This window comes from Amblyomma americanum, chromosome 1 (genome assembly GCF_052857255.1).
Source record: "Amblyomma americanum isolate KBUSLIRL-KWMA chromosome 1, ASM5285725v1, whole genome shotgun sequence".
NCBI lineage: Eukaryota > Metazoa > Arthropoda > Arachnida > Ixodida > Ixodidae > Amblyomma > Amblyomma americanum.
Window position 1 is genome coordinate 27,469,506 of NC_135497.1, and position 12,267 is coordinate 27,481,772.

At 41.9% G+C, this 12,267-nt stretch overlaps 1 protein-coding gene across 5 annotated transcripts in view; it reads left to right on the plus strand.

Annotated features, from left to right (window-relative positions):
• Window positions 1-12,267, plus strand: part of mgl (low-density lipoprotein receptor-related protein megalin) — a 158,107-nt gene that overhangs the window by 120,370 nt on the left and 25,470 nt on the right. For 3 of the 5 annotated variants that reach the window (XM_077645080.1, XM_077645091.1, XM_077645095.1), the window contains 9 exons: window positions 289-473; window positions 539-792; window positions 903-1,077; window positions 1,283-1,508; window positions 2,834-3,061; window positions 8,685-8,871; window positions 9,739-10,042; window positions 11,766-11,994; window positions 12,086-12,214. In XM_077645080.1, coding sequence (XP_077501206.1) covers window positions 289-473; window positions 539-792; window positions 903-1,077; window positions 1,283-1,508; window positions 2,834-3,061; window positions 8,685-8,871; window positions 9,739-10,042; window positions 11,766-11,994; window positions 12,086-12,214 — 1,917 coding nt within the window. Of the gene's footprint in view, window positions 1-288; window positions 474-538; window positions 793-902; window positions 1,078-1,282; window positions 1,509-2,833; window positions 3,062-8,684; window positions 8,872-9,734; window positions 10,043-11,765; window positions 11,995-12,085; window positions 12,215-12,267 lie in introns of all 5 variants that reach the window. The other 2 variants (XR_013310170.1, XM_077645085.1) reach the window with 1 other exon arrangement.

Consider the following 12,267-nt stretch of genomic DNA (forward strand, 5'->3'; position numbering starts at 1 on the left):
TGACTAGGGCGCAAGTAAGCAGGGGCATATTTTCTTGTTGGTTAGTCTTCAAAACAAAATAGGTTGAGTGTTATTTTGTATGTAAGTTTTCATCTCTGATTTCTGCCATTTTCTGTGGTGATAGCTGTTAAGCATTTTGAAATTTTAGTCTTTAAAATGTTTGCTTCTGCAGCAATATAATGTTATGTTAGCACAAGGCAACCTAGAGGTAGCTGCGTTATTGCTTGCATGGATAATTTCAGCTATTCTCACCGCTCTGCTCACTTGTGTGAAACTTTCTCTTTACAGTTGACACACCTTTCCTGATGCTTATGAAAGCCAACCAGCTGATTGACATCAGCCTGACACCTGATGACAAGTCATCTGGCCAGATTGTTCCTATAATTGGCATTGAAAATGGATATGACTTCGACTATGACAAACAAGAGGGCAACATATACTGGATCCAGCTGGCTGATGAGGACAAGGAGAACGTATGTTCATATCTAGTAGTGCATACTGTTGGAAAAAAATTTAACACCGCGCATTTAAATTTTAGGGCACAATCTACACCGTGAGCCTCAAGGGAGGAAATGTTACAAAGTTCCTGATGGATGGAATTATTGGAGCGCCATATGCCATAGCCTTTGACTGGGTTGGAAGGAACTTGTACATTGGAAATAGGAAGTCTTCAAACATCGAAATTGTGAAGGTGGATGGAGAGAAACAGTACCGAAGAGTTTTGCTGACCAACGATGGGTCTGAGAAGGGAATTGGAAAGCCAAAGGCAATAGTAGTCGACCCTGAACAAGGGTGAGTAATCTTTTGTTGTGTTGTTTTCTGAAGCAATCTTTATGCCCTGTTCCCAGGTTGTCATATTTCTTTTTCTGTGTGTGGGCTTAAACCTAACCATTCTCTTTTAGGAAGCTCTTCTGGCTTGATGATGGTGGCATTGGTGTCCCACGGAAGCTTGCTCGAGTGTCAATGGATGGCAAAAACCCCATCATTCTCGTCAAGGAAAACTTGCGACGACTTGAGGCACTAACCATTGACCTGACAGGAAAGCGTGTTTATTGGAGCCAGAGTTTTGAAGGCATTGTAAGTATTTTGGGTACCTGTTGCTCTGCCACTATAGCTTAGCCCTTTTTATTGATCTGTGTTGTTTAAATGCACATGCATTTTCCACATTTGTGCTGCATTTGGTAGGAGGATAGCAGCTATGATGTAGAGGTATGCTTTCAGGGTTTGGCATGGCACTTTCCTGCCTTCATCAAAGGTTAATATGCTGCATCTGTATTTTCAGATTGAAAGTGTCGATTTGGATGGCAATGGTCGTAAGACGCTGATTTCCAGCACAGCTGGCCTGGCCAAACCTCAGGGGCTGACAGTGTTCAGCAACAAGCTTTACTACCTCGACTCTGTGCACGAGAAAATAGCACGTGTGGACCTGCCGGATGGAGGCAACCAAGTTGTTCTGGAGGATAACACTCCTGGTCTGGTCACCCTTAAAGTTTATGGCAAGAAGCCAGGTGAGGCCACTGTGCATTGCCAACAATGAGCTAGCTCAGTTGAAAACTCTCATTGGCGTTTAAACTGGCTTGCAATTTGTGATTTTAGCCTTTTGGCTGCAGTTCATAATTGGGTGGGCTGTATTTAGGCATTGTGATAATAGGCATTGCATATCAAGGCTGCCAATTATATTGAATGAAGACACATTACCTGCACAGTTTTTGTGTGCTGTGTGTGTGTGTTGAATGCTTGCAGTACTAACAATAACAGTTATGGTGATTATTATGATGACAATGGTGATGATGAATCAATAATATGTGGGGCTTAGGAAAAACAGCAGAAGTTACAAAATAACAATGTTGCCATTTTGAGTACGTGGGGTAAAGATTATTGGCATAGGTTAGCCACATGATTCCATTGCAGCGACAGGTATGCCAATTGTTACTGCCACTGTTAGGTGATGCATTAACTGCACAAAATTACTTTATTTTTTTTTTGAAATAATAAAAAGATAGAGATTGAGGACACTGTACAGTATGTGCCTTACCGTGTTAGAACGGCTGCTTAGGATAGTTGGTGTAGATTCATTGCTATGATTCATTGGGGCTGTTCAGACATTGAGATAAAGTGACCTGAGAGCTTGCAGAAGTGTATCACATAAGAAAAGGAGGAGACTCATGCTTTAGTTGTACCACCTTGACTCTGCATGATAAAGAATTCATGTTTATTGACAGGTTTGCTTATTGGCCATTCACACATGATGTGTAAACGCTTGATTTGCAGAACAGCGATATTTAAGAGATGTCTTTTCGGAATAAAATTTAGTTAATTGTAGCAGCTTGCTGTGTGTCTTTCCTTGTCCGTGATCTCTGCGCGCTGCCTCGTAGCAATGAATGTGCCTTATCATTGGTTTCTACATCTTTATTCATTGGCAGACACTAAGTGCTATGGTTTGTGGTGTGCATGGCAGTTGTCCTGTATTGGGTAGTGGTTAATTTTTTTCATTGACCGTAGCTGAATGATCTTTTGCTGTGTGCAGACTTGATATCTTACTATTTCAGTTTCAGTTAGCAGGTCTTAATGTTTCACAGTGTAGTGTGGATAGGCAGCTAGATGTGTGATATGCAGTCTTCACATGTACCTTTTCTTAACATGTACCAAAGGTCATGGTCACTTAAGCGTGCATATCACTGTGCATCACAAACAGCCCATCACCCCAGTATTGATACCTAAGGCATCACTGCCATGTCACTGCTCCTTATGCATAAAAACTTCGCATTGCCATTAGTGGCATAAAGCTCAAATACATGTGAAGTTAACAGACCTTTTTGTGTTGCACTCTCAGGGGAAGGGGACAGTCATCCGTGCCGAAGCAACAATGGTGGGTGTGAGCAGCTGTGCATCCCTGTCTCCAACAACCAGAGGCAGTGCATGTGCAGTACAGGATACAAGGGCAATGGAGACACATCTTGCATGCCATACTCTTCATTCCTGGTCGTGTCTGAGCTCGACAAGGCACGAGGGTTCAGCCTTGAAGACCACGGAGAAGCTATGCAGCCAATTGCGGGTCCAGGTGAGTTCATCTTGTTCGCAGTGCATACTGTGCAAACTGTTGACTTTGCAGCTTCAAAACGGCAGAAATGAGGTGACCTGTTTGTAGGAGTAAAATTGGGCTTGGCACACGAGAGCCTTCATGTTGGGATGTTAAAACTAAGTGGATGCAAAAAGATTGTGCAAAATTGAGTCTTTCACGCTATGGTATTTGTATTTATACCACAGTCAGTGCTTCTAGTTGTTTTTTTTTGATGAAGAATGGCACAAAATTCTCTTGTAACAGTGTCAAGTTACATAAATTGTAAACACAGGCTGACCTCATCATAAACTGTGCATGCAGTATTCAAGAATGTATTCGTTACACTGAAAAAAACTAAATACAGTAGCTGACGGGTAATTCGGACTCCAATAATTCGGACTTGTAGGATATTTCGGACCTCGATGAGGCGCCGTCAGTCACCCCATAGAAGCACATACATATTCGCGATGGATATTTCGGACATCAAAAGTCCGAAAGTTCGATTTTTAGGACTAATTTCAGTCGCCTGCGGGCCAAAATCTGCCATCTTATCGGCTTCTCGCCGGCGCAAAAGGTGCCATCTTGGATTGAGGTGGATTTACGCTGCAGTTGGATTGGCTTGGCATACTTTCGGTACCTCATTGTTGCCAGTAGAGGTCCCTGCGATCTTTGACACTTCGAGGTGGCAGCCGGATTGTCATCGCCATCAACTTGTTTTTGTCGCCGACGTTGTCGCGGGAAGTTATTGCTTGTCCCATACATTGAAAATTGGTTGTTGGTGGAAGGAAATTGTGCAGGAGCTATCTCACATCTTGGCCGGAAGGAATAAAGGAGGGACTGAGAGAAGGAAGGAAGAAAGAGGTGCCGTAATGGAGGGCTACGGAATAATTTCAACCACCTGGGGATCTTTAACATCGCACAGCACACGGGCGCCTTGGCGTTTTGCCTCCATCGAAACGCAGCCACCGCGGTCGGGATCCAACCCGGGTACTCCGGATCAGTAGCCGAGCGCCCTAACCACTGAGCCACCGCGGCGGGTTTTATACGTTTGCCATACGTCGTTTCGTCACTTGGGTTCCTCTGACCGCGTCGACCGAGTGGCGCTCAGTCTTCACGAAGTTACATCCGTTCGCCGTTTTGTGATTGCGTCCAGTGGTTCCGCCGCTTTGAACGAAAAGTCCGTCAAAGAGGCGTGGGAAGTATTCCAACTAAATGCGGTGACCTTGCTGTCTAGCGTGTACAGTGAAAGCACAACTTGGGCACAGATACAGGCGCAAATCGTCGCCAGCAAGAGAAGTTTGTCGCGAGGTAAAATCAGTGACATTTTTAAGCAGATTTCATCTCAATAAAGTGTTTTTTTTTGTACTTCACGGATTATTCGGACCATTTTCCAGGTCCCTTCAAGTCCGAAAAGTCGGTCGGTGACTGTTCTGGCTGATGACGAAACTAAATTTGGCATGCCACACAAGTGGATGAAAGAAAGTGCTATGTGAATATGGTCTTCACTCTGCGCACTCTTTTGGATGAGGAGCGTTTTTCTAAAAGAAAGGCACTCGCGGAGGAGAATTCTTTTTGTTCATGGCCGAGAACTTGTCGAATGCAACCATGAAAACACTCTTTGCAGCTGAACAGTGGACAAAACAATGGCTGTAAGTATGCTTGGTGCAGAAATGGTAAAGTTTTCCTCCGTGAGACAGATGGATGCTCTGTTCGTGTGATCAAACAAGTGGGCGATCTTGCAAAGCTGTTACAGTTTGGTTGCCTAGTGCTTGAGGATTTTTAATTCTCCATAGCCATGGATCATTTTTCTTTGCCTGGCTGATTATAATTTACTGCTTACAGAATTGCCTTTGTCGCCTTACATTTTTGTCCTTTAATATGCAGTGAGCGCAAAACAAACATGCAAAATTTTGTGCTTTTCTCAACGAATTGAATACTGCATTCAAGCAGTGGCTCAGTAGTTCTGGTGCTCGGCTACTGGCCTGAAAGGTGCAGGTTCAGTCTCGGCCGCGGCGGTCCCGTTTCGATGGAGGCAAAATACTAGAGGCACTGTACTGTCCGATATGTCAGTGCACATTGAAGAACCCCTGGTGACTGAAGTTATCCACAGCCCTCCATTACGACATCCCCATAACCCGAGTTGCTTTGGAACATTAAACCCCATAAGCCAGACATGAATACCATATTCACAGCTATCATGTTGACAGAAACATGGTTAGCAAATCATGATGGATAGTAAAACCTCGGTAATTCGAAATCCATGATCATTCGGAGAATTTGTATTTGGAGTCCACTTTCTTTTTGGCCAGCAAGGGCTAGGAGCTGGACAGTTGACTTTTTTTACATGGCAATATACCATAATCGCAAAGTTCGTCCAGCAAAGGTAGCATGTTGTCGCAACGAAATTTTTTGCTTGAGTTCATTTTTTTTTGCTGTGGTCAGTTAATTTGAACACTTTTTTGCAGTCCCAATGACTTTGAATTAACGAGGTTTTACTGTATTTGGTCTTGAAGGATGAAGTAGGTTTATCTAAAAATGGGGAAACAAAAAGACATGGTGGTGCTTGCAACCGGCCGATATCGGCCTTAAACATATTCTCAAAGCTTTTCGAAAGTGTTATATTTGACAGGCTGTGGTGTTTCCTGGTCAAATACGAGGTAATCTCTAAGTGGCAGTATGGCTTTCAAGAAAATTGGTTGGCAGGGTGAACACTTCTAGGCATCAAAGGTAAAATGATCAAACATAAAAAAAGGTTACACTCGGACTATTTTTAGATTTCAAAACGCTTTAAACTCGATTGATCATAAATTAATAATATATAAATATGGAATATGTGGTGTCGCTAGTCATTTAATAAGGGGTTATTTAACAAACAGAAATAATTTGTGCAGCTGAATTCGGTTTCTTCTGATGTTTTGGCAATACGACAGGGTGTACCTCAGGGCTCAAAGCTGGGCCCACTACTGTTCTTGATTTATGTAAATGATATTGCTCGGATACCTAACACATCAAATTTGACAATGTTTGCAGAGGACACTAACGTGTTTCTTGCATCTAATGACACTACAGAACTTGCTTTCAGCGTAAATGCGTATCTGCGTCGATTGTCTGAATGGCGAAAAAAAAATAACCTGGAACTTAACACTGCAAAAACTACATATATTTTATTCATAGCACGTAATAAAATCATTACCAGTGATAGTAACATCAATTTTAATAGTATTAAATTAATTGCGACAAGGAGCGAAAATTCTTATGCATATGGTTTGAGGAGCATCTATCATGGAATTCACATTCAGACAGTTATGCATTGACTTGTCTAAATCTGTCAGTGTCATTAATAGGATAACGCAGCTTATTCCACTTTGGCTCAAACAGCAGTTATATAATGCGCTTTTATTCGAAGCTCTGCTAAGGTGTGTTGGTACAGGGAACAACTTCGTGAACAAACTATAACAAGTTACCTAATTATTTTACAAAAACATCTTTCAAATATACTGCAATTACCATGGCGGCTATACTATAAGCAAGCCTTGAAACATCTCCTCTATTCCAACCCTATTCTCTCCTCCTTGCAGTCAAGGTATACTATAAGAAGCTTCCAGTTACCATTCATAAGCAAAAATTATTCCCTAAAACAGGAAGTCATGAGACATCTCGTTACCCTCTATGGTGCAATATCAGAGACGTAAAAACAAGAACAAATTATGGGAAACAAACATTTATTTATAAGTATACAGAAATAATAAACAAGTTTGGTGAACTGTTGGATTTCAGTGACTCAGAAAATTCTTTCAAAAGAAAGCTAAGTGCCTTATTACTTGCCAGTGATATTTGCTTTTGCTAATAACTGCTACTTTATTGCCTTTACATCTCTATATATGTGGTACTATATACCTATACCTCTTCATAAGAAGTGTACATGCATTGCATTTTTGTTATTGTGAAAGTGTTTTCTGTTCTGATTAAGGTAATCAACAAATATTCCAATCATTTTTGTTATTGTAATTGCGTTCTGCTGTTTGAGGTGTGCCTTTTATGTATGTGCATTTGAATGCACTATCACCACTACTGTAACTATGTATAGAAGAGGTTTGGAACATTTGTTAGGCTCTCTCGGCCTTTAGTCCCAGTCCCCTCACTGTGTCAAGAAATAAAGCTGTTTCAGTATTTGAAAAAAAAAAAAGGAATTAGTTACAAATACTTTAATGAGTTTTCTCAGTCTGACTCTGATGCAGAAATGGTTTGTGTGAAATTGGAAAGCATTGCACTTGTCATCATGTATAGACCCCCCGACGGTTTCTGAAAAATTTTTGTTTTGCTGCTAGATAAACCTTTTTCCTTTGTGTCAACCAACTCCGGAAAATAGCCTGCAAGAACGCCCTACTAAGACTGATTATTATTAGGGGTGCTTTGAAATTTCAAATACGAATCGAATGTTTGATTTGGCTCATATTCATATTAAAAAAATCAATATTCGAAAATTTCCGAATATTCCAAACTCCCGAATATTCTGTAGTGATCGTATACCGTGCAGACTTTCATCAGTTCAACCGTGGCCAAACCACAGTATCTGGGCAAGTTTAAAGTGGTAAAGCAATGCAAAGGTCCTGTTCGCTTCCTTCCCCGTCATTTGTTGTGTGGACTGGTCACATTTGGCCGCTGCTTGGCTTGACCTCGTGAGAAATTCTGCAAGCGGGCTTTCCCACATACAATTCCTGATGAGAACAAGATGGCCGACCATCCGCTTTGAAGTCGCAACGAGAAAGTGCACATTTTTTTTTTATCCTTTTATAAATGTGTTCCATACCTAATGGCCACACCAGTGATATTCATCTTGTCGCTTTCATTACTCTCCTATCGTAAGCTGTGCCATCTTGTTTTGGTCAGCTATGATATGCGGGAAATCCTACTTGGGGAATTTCTCATGAGGCTTTCCGAAGGGGCGAGTCAGTGTCATAACAGGGCAAGCGATCATGTAAAACCTGCGCACCTCTTAAGTGGGCATAATGGCAGGCGTGACAACGATTGCAAGGCCCCTGTTGCTAGGCCAAAGAATAGCCTAGTAGCTGCGTAGTTTGTTTCTGAGCATTGCCACTTGCCAGTGGCGATGGCAGCTGTCGGACCGTGCATTTGCTGGTCATATGAACCCAGCTCCATGCCACTTGCATACACCGACTGGCTCATCGGTGTTAATTTCTTTTTTGAAGCAGTCCCATCCTTCCAATGCCAATGTGCATTTCCCTCTCTTAGATCCGCATTGTTCCAGCCCACCAAAACTGTGCCTCGTCACAGGCTTCTCGTTTGCATGATGGAGCCTGCTCATAAGGCTTCACCGCATTTCCAGTAGTTTTTTTTTCTTCGTGTGTATGTATTGCTTACCTCTGTCAAAGTGTCCGCTGCCAAGTATTGGGAGGTGGGGCCAGTAGAGCTACATATATATGTGGCTTTTTTCCTACCTTACCAACCACATCTCATGCACAAATTTGTTTGTACTTTGTGGCAAAAATAAATCTGCTTCAAACATTCCTGTTAATGTGGCCACTGGTTTTAGCATGCCTGAGGAGGTACGCTAAATTTGTGAATTTACTCAGTAACCTGCGACGCAAATGTCTGCTTTCAGGGCACAACATTCTACACTTGGATGTGCATGTGGCAATGAATCACATATATTGGATTGAGTTCAATCAAGGCGAGCGCAACGGCATCTACCGAATCAAGCCTGATGGCACGGATTTAAAGCATGTTATTGCTGATGGTATTGGCAGCAATGGCATACGTGGTGTGGCAGTGGACTGGGTTGCAGGCAAGTATTCGGCACCTTCACATGTTAGAACAAGTTTTACTTCTTGAATCACCAACTTGTCCATCTCGCTATTGTATGGACTTCCACTTCCCTTTGTATTGGAGTAATCGATGCATAAGTGGCTGCATTGATTATGGATATCGTGTATTTATTCGATGATCAGTTGTCTGCAAGTTCAAGCAAGGCAGTTATTCAAGCAAGGCTTGAACACAGCGAAATGCTGCCAGCTTTGTAGCTCAAACTTTGCAAGCATCAGCAAAATAATGCTATTGAGTACAGCAGTGATGTAGTATCCTTTCGATGACAGCTTTATACCTCGGGCACAATGAGTTGCACCAACCTCTGCCAAAGTCTGTTTTTTTTAGACAAGTTTGAAGGAATCCTTCTGTGCTGATAAGCGTACACAAACAGCTGCTTATTTACCGTTGAAAAATGCATGAAGTGAAAAATGCAGTACATGATAGCACTGTAGACATTGACACAAATGTTTTTGTATATTGTTTTGTACTGTATTTGTATATCAGACAACAGTACATATGCCTGGAGTGATATGTCATTGTTTGATGTACAGTCTAACCTCATTATAACAAAATGGTTTATAACGAAATAATGGAGTTAACGAAGGAATTAGAATGACGATTCCCATTGGAAGCTCGGTCAACCTCACTGTAACGAAGCTATGGCTATAATGAAGTAATTGCTAGGCCCCTTCAACATCGCTATAAGAACGTTCAACTGTACTTGTTTACTGTGGTTCTTTTTTCATGGTTACATAGTCCTCGCTCATTATTGTTGTATAACTGCTGTACTGCAGTGCCATTTCATGCACCCCAAATATGTTAAAGTAATTTATTTTTCTTTCTATAGGAAGTATCTACTTCACGAATGTCTTCCCCCATGAAACATACATTGAGGTGTGTGAACTAGATGGATCGAACAGAGTTATCCTACTGAAGACTACAACTGACTCGCCACGAGAGATCGCTGTGAACCCTGTAAAGAGGTTCCTGTACTGGATTGACTATGGTCAATATCCCAAGATTGAAAAAGCCTACCTAGATGGCACAAACCGGGTACCCATTGTAGTCACTGGAATCAGCAACCCGAGAGACCTCACAATTGACATCGTTACCCATGACGTCTACTGGGTTGACTCCAGAGAGGATGCTGTTCAAGTAAGTACATTTTGGCTGTAGTATGTGCATGCGGGGTTCATCATTTGTCCACCATACCATGGAAAGGGCAACATTTTAGACATTTTTACGCATATTTCCAGTGACACTTTGCAAATGCATGGCGGACAGGTGCAGTAAGCCTGTTGTGAAAAAAAAAAAAAACATCCACTTGCCAAAACCATGACCTATAACTAAGTGCCTGATATTTTAGTTCGTTGATCATATATTTATTTATGATCAACTCATGGAGGTCATGGGTTCGGAACCCACTGGCGGCTCGCATTTTTTTTTCTACTTTCAAATCAGTTATCTTTAACCGATGAAATAATTGCACTATTGATCTCCTGTTGATCAACACCACAAATTAAAAAAAGATTCCCTGATGTTCCTTGGTTTTGGCAGCTGTTAGCTTCCTTCGTTTATATATATAGATCATTCTTGGCGATCCTGTTCAATTCAGGCCTCAAGGAGAGTAGAAACCGTGTTTGGAAGTAGCACAGATTTTATGTGTGCTGAATTGTTTTGTTTGGCCTGAAAAATGTACTACATAGTTGACTAGATTAATTTTAGGAGGTGCCGCCGCGGTTGCTCAGTGGTCGTGGCACTCACTCTGCTGCTGGCCTGAATCGGCTGCTGGCCCGAAAGATGCGGGCTCGATCCTGGCCGCGGCGGTCAAATTTTAATGGAGGCAAAATTCTAGAGGCCAGTGTACTGTGCGATGTGAATGCACATTAAAGAACCCCAGGTGGTCGAAATTATCTGGAGCCCTTCACTACGGCGTCCCTCATAGCCTGAGTCGCTTAGGGACGTTAAACCCCCATAAACCTAATTTCAGGAGGTTATGACAAGCTTACGGAGGAATACCGGTTTGAATGTGTATTGAGGTGTAAATTATAAAATATTTCATAATTGAAGTAAGATTGTACCAGTTTGCTAAATTGTTTTAAAGAGTGCATGCTGTTCGACATCAGTGCTGCCATTGATGGTGCTGAAAACAGCTTTTCTTGCAGGAAAAACAGTGTTCCAGAGGCACTAGTGCCATAGGACATTTGTGTTAGTTACTGTGTGATGTAGCATTGCCACGGGGGTGCTGTATCAGCTTTGGAGCGTGCACTTCACTTGGTTGAAAATTTTCAGAGACGAGTTCTCACTTAAATACCTCCTTCAGATCTGCAATACTATGAACATAGAGTTGGCAGTTAAAAATTTAATTGCTTGCAGTAGCTACATGGTGGTCTTCTCCACATTTGCTATTGAAATTGTCTGTTTGGGCAAGCAATACAGGTCGCACAGGTAAAATTTATGAAGCTGTGATAGTTTTTAACTATTTTAACAGAACAATACAGCACCTAGTATGTACATAATGCAGTCCATTGTTTGTATATTTCCACTTTAGCAAATGGAGCGTAATTCAATATTTATTAATGCAAAATCATTGCTGGAACTATATCTGTGCTGCCATTCTGTATACTGTATGGCATTTCTCATGGATAAAACGTGCATGATCAGGTGGTCATATCCAGGATTCCCAGTGTGGTAGCTTTGCATGGCAGCAGGTTTAGCAGTGTGTATGCTGTAAATTAATGTAGTTATATCTTGTCTTCTAAGAAATTGAAGTACACGCTGCAGGATATGAGACAAAGTTGCTGTATGTTGCGCCCTCAAATTTCAAATTTATCTCAAATGTACAAAGTCTCTGATCATCGTTATTTTTGAATTTCAGAAAGTTGCTTTCTCCGGTGGAAACCGGCAGTACGTCAGGAAGAACCTTCCAAATCCGATGGGTGTTGCCGTTTCTGGCCAGTATGTTTACTGGGCTGATAGGAATTTGCGCACCATTTACAAGGCCAGCAAGTTCCAGACCAACACAAGCACACCTCCTGAGCCAGTGAAGTCTGATTTGAACATGCTGCGAGATATTGTCGTCTTTGACAGCTCTAACCAGCCTCCTGGTAAAATATAAATCTTGTGCTATTCCTTCTCTATAAGCGCTATACATGGCAACATTGAATCACCTACTGTATTTACCATTGACTTCTGTAGCTTCATCACCCTGTTCAACAAGGCCATGTGACCAGCTTTGCTTCTCCATGCCGGAATCCTACAATGGCACAAAATGGAAATGTGGGTGTGCCTCAGGCGAGTTGGCAGCTGACGGACGCAAGTGTGATAGTAAGTTTAATTTTTTTTATTACTAGGCATGACAGTGATATTAACAACGCTGA